The sequence below is a fragment of the Callorhinchus milii genome, unplaced genomic scaffold (genome assembly GCF_018977255.1).
Source record: "Callorhinchus milii isolate IMCB2004 unplaced genomic scaffold, IMCB_Cmil_1.0 Scaffold31, whole genome shotgun sequence".
Lineage (NCBI taxonomy): Eukaryota > Metazoa > Chordata > Chondrichthyes > Chimaeriformes > Callorhinchidae > Callorhinchus > Callorhinchus milii.
The window spans coordinates 2759004-2779148 of NW_024704772.1; the positions used below are offsets into that span (position 1 = coordinate 2759004).

General features: G+C 55.5%; 2 protein-coding genes across 2 annotated transcripts; one reads left to right on the top strand and one right to left on the bottom strand.

Annotated features, from left to right (window-relative positions):
• Positions 1-1066: 1066 nt before the first annotated feature.
• Positions 1067-7008, bottom strand: LOC103190163 (ETS translocation variant 1). The gene is made up of 6 exons (XM_042345037.1): positions 6879-7008; positions 5846-6004; positions 5088-5171; positions 3570-3656; positions 2479-2671; positions 1067-1851 (listed from the first exon to the last, which is right to left on the bottom strand). Exons 1-6 carry the CDS (start codon positions 7006-7008, stop codon positions 1752-1754), a joined length of 753 nt encoding a protein of 250 aa, XP_042200971.1. The 3' UTR covers positions 1067-1751.
• LOC103173739 (E3 SUMO-protein ligase ZBED1-like) lies at positions 7001-18870 on the top strand. Its single transcript, XM_042345023.1, has 6 exons — positions 7001-7064; positions 11530-11604; positions 13173-13435; positions 13893-13957; positions 16101-16258; positions 16765-18870. The coding sequence occupies exons 1-6, from the start codon at positions 7034-7036 to the stop codon at positions 18858-18860; spliced, it is 2688 nt and encodes an 895-aa protein (XP_042200957.1). The 5' UTR covers positions 7001-7033; the 3' UTR covers positions 18861-18870.
• The last annotated feature ends 1275 nt before the right edge of the window (positions 18871-20145 follow it).

Sequence of the window (20145 nt, forward strand, 5' to 3'; positions counted from 1 at the left end):
GACTGACTGCCAATGGTGCCAATGACTGCCACGACTGGGGCAGTTGCACGCAAAATCGGCCGCCGCGTTTCGCCCGCAAGATCCACAGCCACTCCACTCCACAGAGCGCTTTGAGACGTCTCGGCGGCGAGAGAAAGGGTGGCATCAAGCGCAAGGGTTATGATGATTGAGCTGGTCTGACAAGGCTCGGACCTTTCACGCCCAGTGTTCCTGTCAGGCCAGAGCCGGCTGCTGGGGTCTGGCCTTAATGCCAAGCTCTTAAATATGTTGCGGAGGGTGTAAGGATTTCGAAACAGCAGGAAGCAGAGGTGATGTGTGTCTATGTGGGGCATTGGTACGCTGCTGGGGACTTAGTGAAAGCTATGTGACTGAGTACATGGTATGTGACTGACCGCGAGCTATGCAATTGTAGGATTCAATGGCTTGTGGTATTAACTGACTGGATCCTGGAATCCACGTCAAACGGAATATTGCTTCATTTCGCTCCCGACACTCACCCCCTCCGTTACCCCTGTTTTTTTTTTTAGCTTGAGGTTTGCTTAAGGCCTCAGATTGTCGGGGACCTTCGAGCTCGCGATCTCGGCCGCGCAACCGTGGGATGTTTGCTAAGTACCTATCACCTGATAAGGCGCTGTATCAACTGCAAGGCTTATGGTATCCAGCCCGCGCCCAGTCACACCGCGATGCAGTAAAATCCCGTGAAGAGCTTTGAGGCATCTCGACGATCTCGCCCCCTCCTACCTCTGAACGGCTGACTCCCTACCCACCTGCCCGCTCCCTCCGTTCATCGGGCTCCAGCTGCTCCATGTCTCCCGCCCTACCATCGGTGGCCGGGCTTTCAGCCTCTCTGTCCCCACACTCTGGAACTCCATCCCACGGTCCCCTCTCTTGCCTTCCCTCACCCCTACACCAACCCCCCCCCCCCACCCCCGCTCGAGCCCCGACATCTGACTCTTCAGCGCTTTGGGACATCCTCCCGACGTGAACGGCGCTCTATAAATGTAATTTTGTTGTTGACGTGACAAGATGCCGAGACACAGATAAGAATTCCAATGCGCTCGAGCGCTTGAACCACACAATGAGTCCTTTATTCACTGAAGAACTGAGACATGGAGGTCTCGATGAATTCCGTTAGCCTTCCTGGCAAAACTCCAGGTCGGAAGAGGCTGGATCCTGAGTTCCCGAGGGTTGGCGTGACTTACGTCTGATTACTGTCAGGGATTTCCCTTCCGAGGAAGTGCAAGTCCGTGTGGAACTCATTCAACGACTCAGTCCCGATTGGCCAGCGAAGCCAAGCAACAGCACAGTCCTCTTTGAAGAATGTTCCTGGAATAGTCTTTTCTTTTTACCCCCCCACCCCCCCCCCCCCCCAAAAAAATGCTGTCGTAAAGAATTTCGGAACATCTCTCCATTTCACCCACAAAACATTTACAGTATAATCTGAAGCGCTTTGAGACGTCGCAAGAAAGTGATGAGAGGCGTTGTATCAAATGCACGGATTATTCTGATGATGTGGGCTCTCGATTCGATGGGGGAAATCGGGGACTGCTCATCTCAGACAGGTCCTCCCCTGAAACTTCCTCGTTCTCACTTGCGGGCGGGATGTTAGGGGCGTGTGGTGGGGAAGAGGAGGAAACGAAGAGGGTCCGTCGGGTGGTGAGAGCCCATCGGTTCGAAGATAAAGCAGGGCTTTGAGCTCGCAGTCTGAGCTGATGCTCCAGTGCTCGCAGACTAGCGGAGCAGTTCTGAATTCACTGGAACCCGCTGTCCTGCCACCCGGATGCCTTTGCTCCGAATTTGTATGTCAGACGCCGACCAACGTGCTCCAGAATTCCCGATTTGTAGTAGTGTCTGTCGGAGGAAGGGGGTCAAACTCAGAGCCCACCACGAGAGAGTTTGGGCTCGTAGAATCTTGTCGGCTGCTGTGTTTCGCCCACAGAATACACGTTCGCTATATGCTGTGAAGCGCTTTTAAGACGTATCAACGGCATGATAAGGCGCTGTTTGTCACGTCGGTATGTGGAGCGCCTGCAGCTCGGGGGTTAGAGCCCTCGCCCGCATCGCAAGCGAGAGGACCTGGGTTCGATTCCCGGGCAGGGCGAAACATTGGGTAAGTTTCCTTACTCCGCGCGCGCACGCGCACACGTGCTCCTCTGCCCAGCAGTAAGCAGGAACCCCTGCGCTCGTCGATCGGTGGCTCACTTTTCCGGGGGCGGGTGTGTGGGGGGGGAGTAATAATCCCCTCAAAAAATAAATGAAATACTAATAATGTGGTCACTCCAATCCCACGGCTGTTTGTGGGGGACGCTGCCGCGCGCAGTCGTCTGCCGCGTTTCGCCCACAAAATGCACGTCCATGCGATCCATTTTGCCGTATATTTTGTGGAGCGCTTTGAGACGTCTCGACGACGTGATGAGGGGCCGCATCGAATGCGAGGATTATTATCACTATCGTGTCCCACCGCTCCCTTTCTTGTACCTTAAAGCTCGGCTCAGCTTCTCGTAGTTCATCCCCGAGTTGCTCTTCCTCTTTCCCCAGAGCTGGGCAAAGGTGTGGGAGTGCACCACGCGAAACACCCCCTCTTTTCTGTCCTCCCATTTCAGGACTCCGCAGTTCTCTGCCGGATTCAGGAGCAGATCCCGGACAAACTCCCAGAGGTGAACAGACCTGCCTGAAGAAATAAACCGGGAGGCGATACCTTGAGCTTGAGTTTAGACGGTTAGAAAGTTTCTTTCAGGTAGTTCGGCACATATGTGCCAGGAAGGTGGAGGGCAAACTAGATGGACCTTGGTCTTCTTTTCCTTGAGCATTTCTTACGTGTGGCTGATTGTGAGGACGTCGCTGTGCGCAAATCGGTCTCCCCATTTCGCCCACAAAACACACACGGTCACTGCGCTTTGCAGTAAACCTAGTGAAGCACTTTGGGACATCCTCCCTCCCGAGACATGACAGGCGCCGTATCAAACGTAAGGGTCATTATTATTGTTTCAGTTCAACGGTAATAATACTAAATAATAATCCTTGTAATTGATGCAACGTCTCATCGCGTCTTCGAGCCGTCTCAAAGCGCTTCACAGGATACACTGTATAGTGTAGTGACTGTGTTTTGCGGGTGAAACGCGGCAGCCGATTGCGCACAGCAGCGATGTCCCCACAATCGGCCGTGGATTGAATGATAATTATTATCATTTGTTTTCAGGAATTATTACCCCTCGAAAAAGCCATTCCCCCAATCGACTAACAACCAGGTTCCTACTTGCTGGTAAACAGAGGCGTGTGTCTGTGTGTGAGAGAGAGAGAGAGAGAGGGGGGAAACTTGCCTAAGGTTCCACCCTGTCCTGCCCGGGAATCAAACCCTTGCTAAGGGGTCAGAACCGCAAAGGGCAACTTTAGGACAGCCACCAGGAAGTATTTCTTATCACAGAGGGGACTCGGATTAAAGTCTCCACCTCCCTTTTGATGGGAGAAAGGCGGGAGTCAATTAACAGAGCCTGCCAGCGCTCCCTGCTGTGAGCCTGAGTGCACCAACGTGCGGCGAGAGCACACAGGGTCCCGCCCCGAAGACTTACCGTGGCCGTAATTCCTCATTCCTCGCTTGATCACCCTGTCCTGCTCCTTCGCGTTGGAGCTCACATCCCACCTCTCCAGCAGCGACGCTGTGAGCAGAGAACTGGTTGAACTGGCTGCCGCGTTTCGCCCGCAAAACATTCAGTCAATTCGCTCTGCAGTGGAGCGTTTGATGTACACTTTGCGTTTGACACAGCACCTCATCACGTCGTTGAGACGTCTCAGAGCGCTTCACGGTACCTACTGTGAGGCGAATTGACTTGAGTATCTTATGGGTGAAACAAGTGCCCAGCCGATTGCGCACGGCAGCGTCCCACAAACAATCTTGGAGTGAATGACCAAAGTATTATTTTTTGGGGGGGAATTATTACCCCCAGAAAGCCATCCTCCAGTCGACTAACTGCTGGGTAAACAGGCGTGCGTGTGCGTGTGCGCGTATGGTGTGTGTGTGCGTGTGGAGTAAGGAAACTCACCTAAGGTTTTACCTTGCCCGGGAATCGTACCCGGGTCCTCTCGCTTGCAAGATGAGCTCGCGAACCGCTACGCTACGCGAATCCTGCAGGGAGGGGGGAGTATTCAAGGAAGGGATGGGCGCCTGAGGTGGATGGGTGCCCGAGGGGGCAAGAATCCGGGGCAAGAGTCTGAGAGGGGGAAAATCTCGGGGGGAATAAGAATCCAACTGAGAGTTGGCTATACTTTCAAATGCAGTGAGACAGTAGAACAAGAGGACACGGGTTTAGAGTCAGACCAGAATATAGAGCCAGACCCTCCGCTTCGACCGTGCCTTTGGCCACTCTCCTACCCTCCCTGATCCCAACCCCCACTCTCCCCCCCCACCACCACCACCCAACCTCCAGCTCGGGTCCAAATCCCTGACTGTCCAGCGCCTTGGGATGTCCTCCTGAAAGGCGATATCCAAATGTAATTCTGTTCTTGTTGCTGCCAATGGACAATTTCAGAAGAGACACCAGGAAGTGTTTCTTTACCCAGAGGGGTATTAACAGACGGGAATATGGTCCCCAGGTTGGGCTGCTGAGGTCAGGACTCTTGTTTGGATCTTATTTAGTTTGATTTGAATAATAATAATAAAATAATAATACTCCTCGCATCTGATACAGCGCCTCATCAGGTCTTCTAGATGTCTCAAAGCACTTCACAGAATATACTGTAAAGTGTAGTGACTGTGGATTTTGTGGGTGAAACGCGGCAGCCGATTGCGCACAGCAGCGTCTCACAAACCGTCGTGGATTGAAATGACCAAATGATTATTGTTTTGTTTTTTCTCGAGGGACGATTATCAGGCGTTTGGAGTAAGGAAACTTGCCAAGGTTTGGCCCGGCTGGGAATCCAACCCGGGTTATTAAAGAATGGTATTTGAGCACTGCAAATGAGGGAGAAAAGTCCTTTCTGATCTGGACTCTCCCTCTTAGTGTTTGTTTCCTGGTATCTCCGAGGTTAGTGAAGCTGTCATGTGGGTATCTGGCATTTGTGGTTTCATTTGGCTGTCAATGGTTACTTACAGGGCTCAGTTCTTGGAAAAACCTGCCAAACTGGTACCTCTGCCTCTTGCCTTTGTTGGCTTGTTGTCACTGTTGCCAGCAATCCTTTCATCAAAACAAAGACGGTCACCATGTGTTAGAGACGGACAGAAACCACCTCTAGACTGTCCATCCACACACAAAGATCAGGGTTTACAGACACCGTAAAGCTCCCTCTACACCATCTGTCCACACACGCAGGTCAGGGTTAGAGACGCACTAAAGCTCCCTCTACACTGTCCATCCACACTCCCAGGTCAGCCACAGCACAGGTTAATAATAATAATAACCCTTGCGTTTGATACAGCGCCTTATCGTGCCATCGAGATGTCTGAAAGCTTCACAGAATAAACTGTCACGTGGATTGACTGCATATTTTGTGGCCTAACGCAAAAGCGATCTACCAATTGACTAACAACTGGGTTTCTACTTACTGCTACAGAGGTGTGTGTGCGTGGAGTAAGGAAACTTGCCCAATGTCTCACCCTGCCTGGGAATCGAACCCAGGTCCTCTCGCTTGCGAGGCGAGTGCTCTAACCTAAGCTACAGGTCTCCCATTAGGTTAGCGCCCGAGTTTAGCTCCCTCTACGCTGTCCGTCCACACTCCCAGGTCGGTCTCAGCAAGGGTGAGAGACGCAGTAAAGCTCCTTCTACACTGAGCGCAGGAGAGATGAGCAAAGGGGGTGTTCAATGTGATTAGGAGAACTGGAACTTGGGGTCTGACATCGACAGTGTGATACCTGTGAAGAAATTGTGTTCCCTGAGTTCAAGTGAGTCTCTGGCAGTGTCTTGGGGAATGTGGGAGGGCAGGAATGGTAAAGGAAAGAATTCCTCCTCTTTGCCTTTGAAATACATCTCCGATTGAGCTGACGTCATGTCATTCGGGAACATGGTGAATCCTGCAGAGACAAGAGAGAGTGGATCGCACTCATATACCGGCAGAGCAATGGAAGGTAGAATTATAGAATTATACAGCACAGAAGGAAGTCATTCGGCCCATCGTGTCCGTGCTGGCTCTTTGAAAGAGCTGTCCAAATTAATCCCACTCCCCCGCGCTCTCTCCCCATAGCCCTGCGAACCCGTCCTCCCCAAATATCTCCCCATTGCTCTCTTGAAAGTTGTTATCGAATCTGCTCTCGCCACCCTTTCAGGCGAGGCATTCCAGATCCCAACAACTCGCTGTGCGAAAAAAATTCTCGTCTGCTCCCTGGTTCTTTTGACAACTATCTTACATCTGTGTCCTCTTGCCGGTTACCGACCCACCCGCCAGCGGAAACAGTTTCTCCCTGTTCAGCCCATCAAACCCCCTCACCATTTTGAACCCCTCTATTAAAATCTTCCGTTAACCTTCTCTGCTCCAAGGAGAATAATCCTAGGTAGTTGCAGGGTTATAGTCTGTGAGAACAGAGAGAGTGAGAGGGTAAGAGACCTGGCCATGATGCTACCCCATGCAAGACCTTTTCATTGAGGTATAAATCATGTCTACGTCAATTGGTTATTGTGCTCTTGACGGATAGACAGAGAGACATAAACTGACAGACATTTCGTCTTTATTAGTATAAATATATATTTTTTGGAGTGACTATTATCCCACAAAGTGACCCCCCAATCGACTAACACCGGATTTCTACTTACTGCCAGGTAAACGAAGGCATATGTGTGAGTAAGGAGACTTGCCCAACATTTGTCCTGCCCAGGGAATCGAACCCAGGTCTCTCGCTTGTGAGGCCAGCACTCTAACCACTGAGCTACAGGACTCTACAAAGAGATTACCTGTATCATTCGCTGCTTGGTAGATGTCTGTACATTCCCCTGTCTTGTGATGCGTGTGGAATAGCGAGTGTTGTTGCCCATACATGTCACACGGGTGATGGTTCTCGACGTGTAACAGGCAGCAATCCATCCCGGAGAGAAACAGTGGGAGTTAGATGCCGGTCACAGCATGTAGAGGAGACAGAGGTAAGACTGGAATGGCTTGATTGCTCTGCAAGTTCTTGAGGTCTGTCTGACCTGGGTGTGTAGCTTGCCACCAAAATGAACAGGTTAACATTCCCGGTGCCAACTCTCCTGTCGCACAGAGAGAGAGAGAGAGAGAGAAAGAGCGCGCGAGAGAGAGACGTGGAGAGAGCATACCTCCCATTCCTGTGGGAGGAGAGAAATGTGGTCCACTTACAGGTACCCGCTCAGCTGCCAAGAGGAAATGGAAGGAGGCAAAAAAAAAAACACAAAAGTGTGATGAGCAGCAAGACGTGCCATCATAATCTCGCATTTGACTCAGCGCCTTATCACGTCTTCGGGACGTCTCAAAGCGCTGCACGGGACACACTGTAAAGCGAACTGGCCATGTATTTTGTGGGCAAAAACGCGGCAGCCGATTGCGCACAGCAGCGTCCGCCACAAACAGTGGTGGACTGAGTGACCAAATTATTATTTTGGATGGCATTATCACCTTCGGAAAGTTATCCGCCCTAATACCCGGGCTCCTACTTAATTAGACAGAGGTGGGTGTGGGTATGGAGTAAGGAAACTTGCCTAAGGTTGTCAGTTTGGTTTTTCCTTTGCCATCAGCCTTCACCCCCGCCCTCGCCCTGCCCCACCCCCACACGCCCTCCCTTCCAATCTTTACCCCCCTCTCCTTACCTTCCCCACCCAGCCCGCCGTAATAAATTGTAATCAATTGGAAAGAAAAGGAATCGATCAATTTGTCATTTTTTCCTTTGGATTTTTTTAAACATAATAATAATAATATTCCTTGCAGTTGATACGCCGCCTTATCACCTTTCCGAAACGTCCCAAAGCGCTTCTAATAATAACAATCCTTCCATTTGATATAGAGCTTTTCACGTCTTCTCGACGTCTCAAAGTGCTTCACAGAACACACTGTAAAGTGAATTGACTGTATATTTGTGGGCGAATGCGGCAGCCAATTGCGCACAGCAATGTCCCACAAACAGCCGTAGATTGAAAATGACCAATTTATTATTGTTTTGGTTTTGGAGGCATTATTATTAGGCTCTGTGTGGAGTAAGGAAACTTGCCCGAGGTTTCGCCCTCTGCCTGGGATTGAACTCAGGTCTCTCACTCGCAAAGCGAGTGCTCTAACCACTGAGCTACAGGACTCAATGGGGCGGTGGTGGTGGTGGGGGTGTGTGTCAATACCAAACATGACAAAATAATAAGGTAATTAAGTGATTGCGCGGACGGACAGAAAGAGCGGTTTGTGACCGTGTATAGATTTATGGGGAAAACCCCCATTAACTTTTAAAATGTCATTTTTACCTTTGATTTTAAATCTTACGTTATTTTATTTCAAAAAGATATATATATTTTTGGGAGGTTTGGGGTGGGGGGGGTTGTGTGTGGGGGGTGGGGTTGGTGGGGGGTGTGTGTGTGGGGGGTGGGGTGGTGGGGGGTGTGTGTGTGGGGGGTGGGGGTTGGTGGGGGGTGTGTGTGTGGGGGGTGGGGGTGGTGGGGGGTGTGTGTGGGGGGTGGGGGTTGGTGGGGGGTGTGTGTGTGGGGGGTGGGGGTTGGTGGGGGGTGTGTGTGTGGGGGGTGGGGGTTGGTGGGGGGTGTGTGTGTGGGGGGTGGGGGTTGGTGGGGGGTGTGTGTGTGGGGGGTGGGGGTTGGTGGGGGGTGTGTGTGTGGGGGGTGGGGGTTGGTGGGGGGTGTGTGTGTGGAGGGGTGGGGGTGTGTGTGGGGGGTGGGGGGTGTGTGTGTGGGGGGGGGGGGGGGGTGTGGGTGTGGGGGGTGTGTGTGTGGGGGGTGGGGGTTGGTGGGGGGTGTGTGTGTGGGGGGTGGGGGTTGGTGGGGGGTGTGTGTGTGGGGGGTGGGGTTGGTGGGGGTGTGTGTGTGGGGGGTGGGGGTTGGTGGGGGGTGTGTGTGTGGGGGGTGGGGTTGGTGGGGTGTGTTGTGGGGTGTGTGTGGGGGGTATGTGTGTGGGGGGAACCCTGACGTTGGGTTGGGTTTCCAAGGGACTGATTTGTTGGCCGCATCGCCTTCTAATCGATTAGTTGTAGCCCCACTCCCCCCCCCTCGCTCCTTTAGCGGCCCCGCCCCCCACTTCCGGAGAGCCCTCTGGTTGGCTGGGAGGCTGAGGACGGAGGCCAATGGGAAGGAGGGAAGGACAGTGTGGGGGGGCGGAGGCGGGGCCGAGGGGGTTCGGTGGCCAATGGGAAGGAGGGAAGGACAGTGGGGGGGCGGGGCCAAGGAGGGGGTCGGGGCCGAGGGGGGTCGGTGACCAATGGGAAGGAGGGAAGGACAGTGGTGGGCGGAGCTGAGGGGGGGTCGGTGGCCAATTGGAAGGAGGGAAGGACAGTGGGGGGCGGGGCCGAAGGGGGGTCGGTGGCCAATGGGGAGGAGGGAAGGACAGTGGGGGGCGGGGCCGAGGGGGGGTCGGTGGCCAATGGGAAGGAGGGAAGGACAGTGGGGGGCGGGGCCTCTTTGGCACTGGTTACATTCCGCGTCACTTGTATCCGATTTGTTTCCGACTCAACACTGCGCTAATCGGACCCCCACTCCCTCTCTGTCCCCCCCACACCCCCCCTTATACCCCACCCCCAAAATATCAGGTGAGTCGATTAGTATCGAACCCCCCCACCCCACCCCACCCCAATCGCCCACTAATCGACTAATCGATTCCTCCCCCCAACCAAGTCCGGGGAGCGAACCAATCGATTAGAGCCGATTATTGGCTCCTTTTAGGGTTGTGGAAAGATGGGGGGAAACGTGTGGGGGGGGGCGGGGGGGTGTTGGAGTGTGTGTGTGGGGGGGGGGGGGGTGTTGGAGTGTGTGTGTGTGGGGGGGGTGTGTTGGAGTGTGTGTGGTGTTGGAGTGTGTGTGTGTGGGGGGGGGGTGTGTTGGAGTGTGTGTGGGGGGGGGGGTGTGGAGGTGTGTGTGGGGGGGTGTTGGAGTGTGTGTGTTGGTGGGGGGATGGGCTTGTGACTTATTTAGGGTGGGGGCTATTTTTTTTGCAATGGGGGTAATCTGACCCCCTGCCCCCCCCCCAGCAAGTGATTGATTGATATGTAATCGATATGTGTTGGTGGGGGGGGGGGGCGGATGGTAGTGGAGGGGAAACATAACAGTGACTGGTTTCCCCCAACCCTACTCCTCAGTGAATGTTATCTTTTTTTTGTGGTGGGGGGGGGGGGGGAGAAGAGTAGGGTCAGTGATTAATGATGGGGAATGGGATATATGGGGGGGGGGAATATTGGAGAGTCTTAAAGCTGCCTTGCGATGAGGATGGCCTTGTGGGCCCCACCATGGGGCAGGTCACAAAGACCCCCCCCCATTATCATTTGCATCAAGGGGTCGGGTTGGTAGAGCGCTCCACACCTTGTGCGTCACACGATGGTTGGTTGAAACCCCCCCCCTCCCCACTCCATGTCGGGGACTTTGAGACCCTCCTAAGGCTCAGTGGAGGTGGGGAAGGGAGGGGGGGGGGGGGAGAGAGAGCGCTGCAATGTCGGAGGCAACATCCTTTTTTTGTGGGGGGGGAGGGGAATGGGTGCCAATAAAACCAAGGTGACTCCACTCCCCCCAACACCCCCGCCCTCAACCCTCCCCCCGATTCACCCCTGAATTATGTTCCACAAAACGGGAATGACGTTTCCTCCCCTCCCTGAGCAACCTTTCACCCCTATCCCGCCCTCTCTTTCCCCCCCTCCCCCCCCCCCCCTTTCAACCAATTTTTTTAGGGGGGTGGGGGGAGGTGGGAAGGCAGATACGATTCTTTGCTCGTGACCAACTCGGTCAAGTCGGTCGACCTGATTGCCCCTTCGTCCCCCGATCTCGCACTGGATCCAGTTTCTCCGCTCCCCCATGTGAGGGCGGATAAAGCTCCTCCGACCTATTAGAGACCGGGATCTGAGCGGTTAGAGCCCCCCCCCCCCGCCTCGCAAGCGAGAGGGGCCCCCCCCACACACACACACCCACACACACCCACACACACACACGCAGTTTACCGGCAGTCGGCAGGAACCCGGTTGTCAGTCGAACAGCTGTCGGCTGCCGAGTTTCTCCCACCAAAGGCACAAGTCACTCCGCTTTACGGTATATCCCGCGAAGCGCCTCGAGACGCCTCGAAGGCGCGACGGGGCTCTGTGTCGGACGCCAGGAATTGTCGTGGTTACTCTTGAGTGGGTGTTGCTTCCTAACCGCAATCTTATCTGATTTGTTCTCGAAAGAATCGACGCGCTCTGGGGGGGGGTCTGTCCCACTCTTTTACCGCTCGCTCAGGTTCGTTCTGAATTCACACCCCACCCCGCACCCCCACTTCAATCCCAGGCCTTGTCCTCTCGTCATCTTGGGCCCGAACCAGATAAAATTGGTCGGTCAACTTCACGCCTGTCACTGGGACCTTGCCGGGAGCAATTTGGCCGGCGCTTTCTGTTTTATTTTAACCGCCCGTGTGTTTTATTTTCAGCCGCCGGATGCCGGAGAGAGAGAGAGATGCAGTCCGCCCAACAGGGTTGTGCTCCACTCGATGACGAGCTGCTGTGTGAGTCATCGCCGCATCCCTCGCCTTGGTCCAGAACTCCTGCCACCCCCCCCCCCATCCCACCAACTCTCCGCGTACTGACCCGGACCGACCCTTGCCAGGCTCCGCTGGCTCCCCATCGCCGAACCGATCGACTGGGTGTTCAAGTAACTTCCTTCCCTGGCACCTCCCTCACCTCCCTCCCTCCCTCTCCGACCTCCTCACTCCCCCCCCCAATCCAGCCCTTATGCCCCTGAAACTATGGAAGGTTCTCCCTCAATCCCCCCACTCCTCCCCCCCTCCCCCCGCTCTCTCCCCTGAAGTTCCGCCTGAAGACCATCCTCTTTCGACCTCCTCTCCCCCCTCCGCCCCAGTACCCCACCCCCTTGAAACCTTAGGAAAGCTTCCTCACCCCTCTGTCATCCCAACTATAAGTAGAAACCTCTTGTTAGTCGACTGGCGATTTGTTTTCTCGGGGTTCATAATCCCCTCAGAAGATTGGTCGCTCACTCCACGACTGCTGCGCGCCATTGGCTGCCGGGTTTCGCCCGCAAAACACGCAGTCACTACACTTCACAGTGTCTCCTTTGAGACGTGATAAGGCGCTGGGTCCAACGCAAGGATTATTATTGTTGTAGAAAACTTCCCTGACAGGCGGGACTGTCACTTGCGGTTGCGTTGGGGACCTCGATGGCAAACAGTAGCGGCTTCATTTGCCTATAAAATAACCCCCCGCACTTTCCTACAATTCACTAAGTGAGACCTTTGGAGATCGTCGTTGACGCTGGAGCAAATCCAGCGGGGGGGGGTCTCTCGAGTCAGAAGGTTGGAACGAACCCGTAGTCTCAGCTCACGCTCCCGTGTAGCTTGCGCTGGGGGGAGCGGGGGAGGGTTTTCTTTATCGGAGGTGCCGTCCTCCGGATGAGACGTTCAACCGAGGTCATTTGTGGTTGTGTTTGGGGGCGTTGCAGGTACTGGATTAACTGCCTTATTTGCTTAAGAAATAGTCCCTGTAATTCCCTATAACTCACGGCCTTGTGAGACTCTTGTGAACACTGGAACAAACCCAGCTATTGTTTCTCCGTTTCGCCCCCCCTCGCCCCCCCCCCACCTCCCTCGCCTCTTTCAAGGCCCCCCTCCTCTTCGACCGCGCCTTCGGTCACCCTCCTACCCCCCCCCCCCCGCCATCCCCTGCCCTCCACCCCGCTCCTGATTCCCAACCCCCAGCTCGGGTCCAAACCCCCGACTGTCCCAGCGCAGCGTAAGTGCAATTTGTTGTTGTTGTTGTGGTTGAGATGTACCCTCACCAACAAGAAAGTAATAATAATCCTTGCATTTGATACAAGGGGTTATTACCCCCGGAAAAGCCAATCGACTAACAACCGGGTTCCTGCTTACTGCTGGGTGAACAGCGGTGTGTGTGTGTGGGGTGGGGTGGGGAGGTTCGGGGGGGAGTAAGGAAGTCGAGTAAGGAATCGAACCCGGGTCCTCTCGCTTGCGAGGCGAGGGCTCTGACCGCTGAGCTGCAGGAACTCCCGTTAATCTCTGTTATCATTATTAATCTCTCTCTCTCTCTCTCTCGCTCTCAGTTTGTGAAGACTGCCGGCTATATTTCCGCGAGTCGTGCCCTCACCACGGGTCCCCCACCTTCGTCTCGGACCCCCTGGTGCCCGAGTGCCTGCCCTCCCGTGCCCTCCTCACCCTCCCAGAGGGGCTGGCCATCAAGGAGCGACCTGAGGGGGGCCTGGGGGTCTGGTGTACCCTCCCTTCCATCCCTCGCGGATGCATCTTTGGACCCTACGAAGGGGAGATCGTGACAGAGAGGAGCAACTGCACTGTGTACTCCTGGGCGGTGAGGAACCATCGCTGTGTTTCTCCTCTAGCTTCCCCTTCGAGACGTTACTGTGTGATAGAGAGAGAGAGAGACAGAGAAGACATTATCGTTCATCTGCGCTGAGCAGGAATTCAGAATTCTCTCTCTCTCTCTCTGTCGCTCTTTGTCTCTGTCTCTCTCTCTCTCTCTCTTTGTCTCTCTCTGTCGGTCTGTCTGGCTGTCTATGTCTCTCTCTCTCTCTCTCTCTCTCGTTCTCTCAGTCTCTTTTTTTAGCCTTTGACTCGCGGGCAGGGAATCCTCCCCCTCAGCTCCCATCAAAGCCCTCACTAACGCGTAGGGTGGTCTTAGTTGGACAAACCGACGCAACGTCCAATGTGGGGGTTCAAACCCTTGATTGACACCCAACAATCTGCTCAGATATCCAGCCTTTGTGTCGTCTTGTTTCTGAATCTGTGCGGTTCTCTTTTTTTTTTAGATCCGAGAGAACGGGTCCTACTATTATGTGGACGCATCTGATGAAACAAAGGCCAATTGGATGAGGTAAAGCTGAGGTGTGACTGACATTCACAAGAGACCGGCATTGTCCACTGTCCAGCTTTTTCAAGCAGATCCTCTGTAGCTCAGGGGTTCGAGCCCTCGCGTCGCAAGCGAGAGGACCTGGGTTCGATTCCCAGGCAGAGCGAAACATTGGGCAAGTTTCCTTACTCCCCACACAGTCGATTCACTTGACAGTATAGTCTGTGATGCGCTTTGAGATCTTTCGAAGACGTGACAGTAATGATCCCGGCATTTGACCCGGCGCCTCATCGCGTCTTCGAGACGTCTTCACGGAACACACTGCAAAGTGGGAGTGACCGCGCGTTTTGTGGGTCGAAACGCGGCAGCCAGATGCGCACAGCAGCGACGTCCGCCGCAAACAGCCGTGGATCGAGCGCCCAAACTATTGTTGTTTCGTTTTAAAAATAGTTTTGAAGGGCTTCTTACCCCGGAAAAGCGATAATGAAAGCTTCTTAAAATAATAATATGCCGTCAGTTCACTTTACTCGGAAGCACTTTGAGATGTCGTGATAAGACGCTGTATCAAATGCAAGGCTTATTATTATTATCTCTCTCGTCCCTCAAGAACGAGCTGCCTCAACCATCCTCTGATCACAGCGTCGAACTGGTTTATAATTGAGTCCCAGAGTCCTGGCCTCAACCACCCTTCCTGACGACTCGCTGCAGTCGTTAATTATACGTCTTTGATTTTAATTTGATTTCAAGGAATATAACTACCCGGTTGCCCGGGGTCGTCGGCTCCTGGCACTTTTCACAGAGAATTCTGAATTCCTGCTCAGCGCAGATGAACGATAATTTAATGATTATTTTGGGGGCAAAACAGGAGGATTGGGGGCAGTGGTACTTTACTCCGATGTTGGGGTCGTTGAACTCCCTCTGTGTTTCTCTCTATCTCCCTCTCTCTCACGCGGTACTGGGCACAAAGGAACAGGAGGAGGCCATTCAGCCCCTCGAGCCCGTTCCGCCATTCCATAAGATCATGGCTGATCTGTACCTCAACTCCAATAACCTGCCTTCGCCACCCCCCCCCACTTCCTCTCCCCCCATACCCCTCCTGCTATCTGGTTAACCTGATTCCGTCCACAAAACACACAGTCACTACACTTCACAGTATACTCGGCGAAGCGCTTTCAGACGTCACAACGCCGTCTCAATTGCAAGGATAATTATAATTATTATTATCGTATTATCCCAGCACAGAGATTGCACCAGCACAACAACAGCCTTCCTTGCTCTGCTCTTGTTACCCCACCTTTCCTGTCACCACAAACCCCCCCCCACACACACCCACACACACACACACACACTTAGAGACAGTCACCTGTCCCCTGGGGTCTGAGATCAGTAACAGCACAGAACAGGCGGACAGTCTGGGAGCTCGTCTGTATTTGTCTTTGAGTCTCGGGACGCGCACACACACACACACACACACACACAGACAGACAGACACACACACACACACTCACAGACACACACACACACACTCACAGACACACACACACACACACACGCACAGACGCCGCTGTTCATCAGCAGTAAGTAGGATCCCGGTTGTTGGGCAATTGACGGATCGCTTTCCGGGGGGTAATGATCCCTTGAAAATATGTATAACAATAATAATTTGGTCACTCAATCCGCGGCTGTTTGTGCGGAAATTGGCTGCACTTTACATCCTTTGAAGCGCGATATCAAACGTGAGGATCATTATTGTTAATATACCCGTTTGCTGAGTGTTTGGGCCGTGAGCCTCCGATGTATAACTTAGCGCGAGATTTGCAGCGTCCGTCCGTCCTGTCTCTCCCCAGGGAACTGCTCCCTACGTTGACCGCTCGCTCAGCGAGGTGGTGCTCTGCGTACCCTCTCTGGTCGTGTTGATCTCACGGGACAAACCCTTCAGCGACGGAGGATTGAGTAATAATTTGAGATGGTAATCATCCTTGAGACGTCCCTCAAAGCGCTTCACGGGGATACGCTGCTCGATTCCCGGGCGGGGCGAAAGCTTTTGAGATGTCCCAACGACCTGATAAGGCGCGGCCACCAACCCAACGGTCCTTCTTTTCGTGATATTGTTCTGACGATGACCTTTTGGTGTGCCCCCCCCACCCCCCACCCCCCGCCACCCCAGGTATGTGGTCTGCGCTTCGAGCGAGGATGAGCACAACCTGACCGTGTTTCAGTATCGTCGCAAGATCTATTACCGGGCGAGCCAGGCTGTGCAGACCGGGGCTGAGCTCCTGGTGTGGCTCGGGGAAGAGTACGCGAGGACCCTAGGGCTCAAACTGGGTAAGAAAGTAGGGGGTGATTGGGGTGGGGGTGGGGGGGTGGTGGTGGAACGGGCTCTCTCGCGGGAATAGCTTTGTGGGATCCCTGTAACTTGACGGTTAGAGCGCTCGCCTCGCAAGCGAGAGGTCCTGGGTTTGATTCCCGGCAGGTTCGGGGCGCAAGTTTCCTTTCGGGGGTAATAATTCCCCCCCCCACCCAAAAAAAATAATAAGAGTCACTCAATCCACCACTGTTTGCGGGACGTCGCTGTGCGCAATTGGCTGCCGCGTTTCGGCCACAAAGAACACACAGTCACTCCACTTCCACGTGTCCTGTGAAGCGCTTTGAGACGAGTTGACAACCGTTTTTAATTATGACGATTATCATTAATAATCGGTTTCCTCTGCCCTGTCTTGTGACTTGAACCACACTCCTTCCCTCCCCCTCCCTCCCTCACTCCCTCCCCTTCCCTCCCCTTCCTTCCCTCCCTCCACTCCCTCCCTCCACTCCCTCGCTCGCTCGCAAAGGCGAACACTTCAAGTACGAGTTCGGGGAGAAGGAGCTCTTGATGAAGCTGTTCCAGGACCTGCAGAACAAGATGGCGGACAGCCCAGCGGCTGAGCGGGTGGGAGGCCGAGGAGAGCAGTACAGCTGCAGCGAGCTGGTGGCCTCCATCATCCACGCTCACAAGGCCACGCTCCAGGGCGGGGCGGCCTCCCCGAGGGGCCGGGAGGGGCCCAACCCCGGAGGGCTGGAGCCAGCGCCCAACCTGGTGAGCCTGGGCCGGGCCCAGAGCCGGTACTGGACCTTCTTCGGTTTCCACGGCGACTCGCTAGGCCGCATCCTGGACAAGAGTAAGATCATCTGCAAGCTGTGCGGCGTCAGGCTGTCGTACAGCGGCAACACCACCAACCTCAGGCAACACCTCATCTACAAGCACCGGGCCGAGTACAACCAGCTCGTGGGGGGCTCGGCCCCCTCCACTCAGAAGGGGGGCGAGAGGTACCTTCCCCGCCCGACCGTAGCCTCCGCCAATGCCCGAGCCCCCGCCCCGGCCCCGGGCCCAGCCCTCGCCCCGCCTGTCGGCCGGACCACCAAAGCCATCGCCCAGTTCATAGTCCGTGACTTGCTCCCACTCAGCGCCATCGAGGGCGAGGGTTTCGTGGAGATGCTGAGCGTCTTGGAGCCCACCTACAAGGTGCCGGCCGTCCTCTCCTTCGCCCGGGCCGTACTGACCGACATGCACGCCCAGGGCAAACTCAGGGTGACCGAGAGCCTCAGGGGTCTCCAGCACTGTGCCCTGAGCGTGGACCTGTGGAAGCACGCCTCCGGGAAGTCCTACGTCACGCTGGCGGCCCACCACGTGGACCGGGCCTTCGATTACAGGAACCAGGTGCTGTCCAGCCGGCCGGCCGGGGAGGGCCCCACCGCCGAGACCGTGAGGGCCGTTCTGGTGGCAATAGCTGAGGAATGGGGGGTCCGCGAGCGCACCTCGCACGCCGTGGTGGTCAGCACGGCCGACGCGGAGCTGGCCGCGGCCCAGGCCGGTTGGCGGACTCTCCCCTGCATCGGGAACGTCCTGCAGAGCTGCGTCGACTCGGCGCTCCAGCAGCCCTCCATTCTGAAGGTGCTCGGCCGGTGCAAGAGGCTGGCGGAGCGACCCTTTTCTCCCTCCTCCTCCTCCTCCTCGACCAGCGATGAGCCGACCTCCAGCGAGACGTTGCTCCGGATCCACTCCAAGATGTCGCTGGGCAGCGGGAGGCCCAAGTGGACCTGCGTGTACAAGGTTCTCCAGGCACTGTTGGCGAACAGGCATCTCCTCGAAGGTCTAGGCCGTCAGGAGAGCAACCTGGCTTTGGTGCCCGAAGACTGGCAGGTCATCGAGGAAATAGAGGAGCTCCTCAAGCCTCTGGCCATCGCCACATCCACCTTCACGCGGGAGCCTTTCTCAGGCTTGTCCCTGGTCAAGCCCGTCATCACAAGCCTGGTGTACAAGCACCTGGCGCCCAACGACAAGGACTCGGAGTTGGCCCGGGAGGTCAAGAGGGCCATTTGCGCCGACTTGAACTTGTGGTACTCCAGCAAGGAGGTCAACCAGACCCTCAACCTGGCCTGCGCCCTTGACCCTCGCTTCCGAGGCCTGGATTTCCTGAGCCAGGCGGAACGAGTGGAGACCCTGCACCTCCTCAAGAGGGAAGCAGCCGAACTGGCCAAGCTCCAGCCGGCCCCGGAGCCCGACCTCCCCGGCTCGGCCTGCCCCGGCCCGGCCAAGAGACCCAAGCAGGACTCGGCCATCGAGTACCTCCTGGGGGACCTGTGCAACGTGAGGAACGCCTCGGCCAATTCGGTCAGCCAGCAGGCCGAGCAGGAGATCAGCAGCTTCCAGACCAGCGAGGCCTCGGCTCTCTGCCAGGACCCGCTGCTGTGGTGGAAGAGCCACCGCACCCAGTACCCGCTGCTCGCCCACGCCGCCCGCAAGCTCCTGGCCGTGCCTGCCACCGCCGCGCCAGCCGCCTGGGTCCTGACGGAGACCGGGGAGCAGGTGTACGCCAAGCGATCGGCCCTGGACCCCGAGCACGTGGACATGTTGGTCTTCCTGCACGGCAACGGGAAGGGCTCGTGACTCGAGGGCGCACGACGGGAACTTCGCGCCCATGGGGGAATAGCGCCCCAGGGCGCTTCGGGGTGGCGGAGCCTGACAACGAGCCGAGGGTGGGGGGGAGGGAGGGAGGGAGGGAGGGAACAAAAGCTCGATCAAAAAGGAAGGCAATTGAAGGTAAAGGGAGGGATGGGGGCAGAGGGAGAGGGGGAGTGACGAGTCTCAGGGCGCAGTGGGTTGAAGGCACGGCCGCCGATGGTGGAGCGGAGGGGTGGGGGGGGGAGGAACGCGGGGTTGGGGGATGCGAGGGAGAAACAGGAGGCCGGACGAACGGAGGGGGGAGAGGGGGGAGGGAGGGAATAAAGCGACTTGAAAGCTAGGACGTAAGGATTTGCTGGCGAGAGAAGACCAAGGTCCATCTGGTTGGCCCTCCACCATCTTGGCAGTCGTGTCCCCGAGACTATTTACTGTTATTGACTAACCACCCTCCCTCCCCCCCCCCCCCCCCACCCCTCCCCACCACACCCCAAGGTATCAAGAGAAATCTTCCAGAAGATTTTCTGGGCGCAATTGGCTGCCGTGTTTGGCCCTCAAAACGCACGCACAGTCACTACACTATACGGTGTATCCTGGGAAGCGCTTCGAGGCGTCTCGAAGGCGCGATAAGATGCAAGGCTTCATATTATTATCATTATTATCTATCACCCCTTTCTCCCGCCCTCACCCCCCCCTCCCCCCCCGCGCGCACACGCGTATTAATTTTATTACCAATGAACTATCCTCGAGGAGGGGGCTGTGTGGAGTGTGTGTGTGTGGGGGGGGGGGGGTGGGGGTGGGGGGGAGCCGGGGGGTGCGTGTGCGTGTGTGTGAGTCAGCGCTCTGAGATGCCTTGAGGACGCGATAAGGCAATAATTATTATTTATTCAATGTGTTTAACATTAAAAGATATTTATGAGGTCTCCGGGGAATCTGGGGAGAGCTTTTTAGCCTTTCTTGTACACAGCAGCCCCCAGGGTCTGCGCGCACGCGTGTGCGTGTACGCGTGTGTGTGTGTAAGTCTCTGTCTCACTCTGTCTGCGTGTCTGTGCGCGTCTCTCTCACACGCCGTCCGACTGTCCGCATATCGTGGGCTTGTGTCTGCGTATGTCTCTCTCTTTCTCTCTGCTTCTTTTCTCTTATCTCTGTGCATCTCTCTCTATCTGTGTGTCTCTGTGTGCGTGTGCACGCGTGTGTGTGTACGTGTGTCTTTATCTCTCCGCGTTTCTCTCTCTCTCTCTCTCTGTCCCTCTCGCTCTCGCACGTTCCCTCT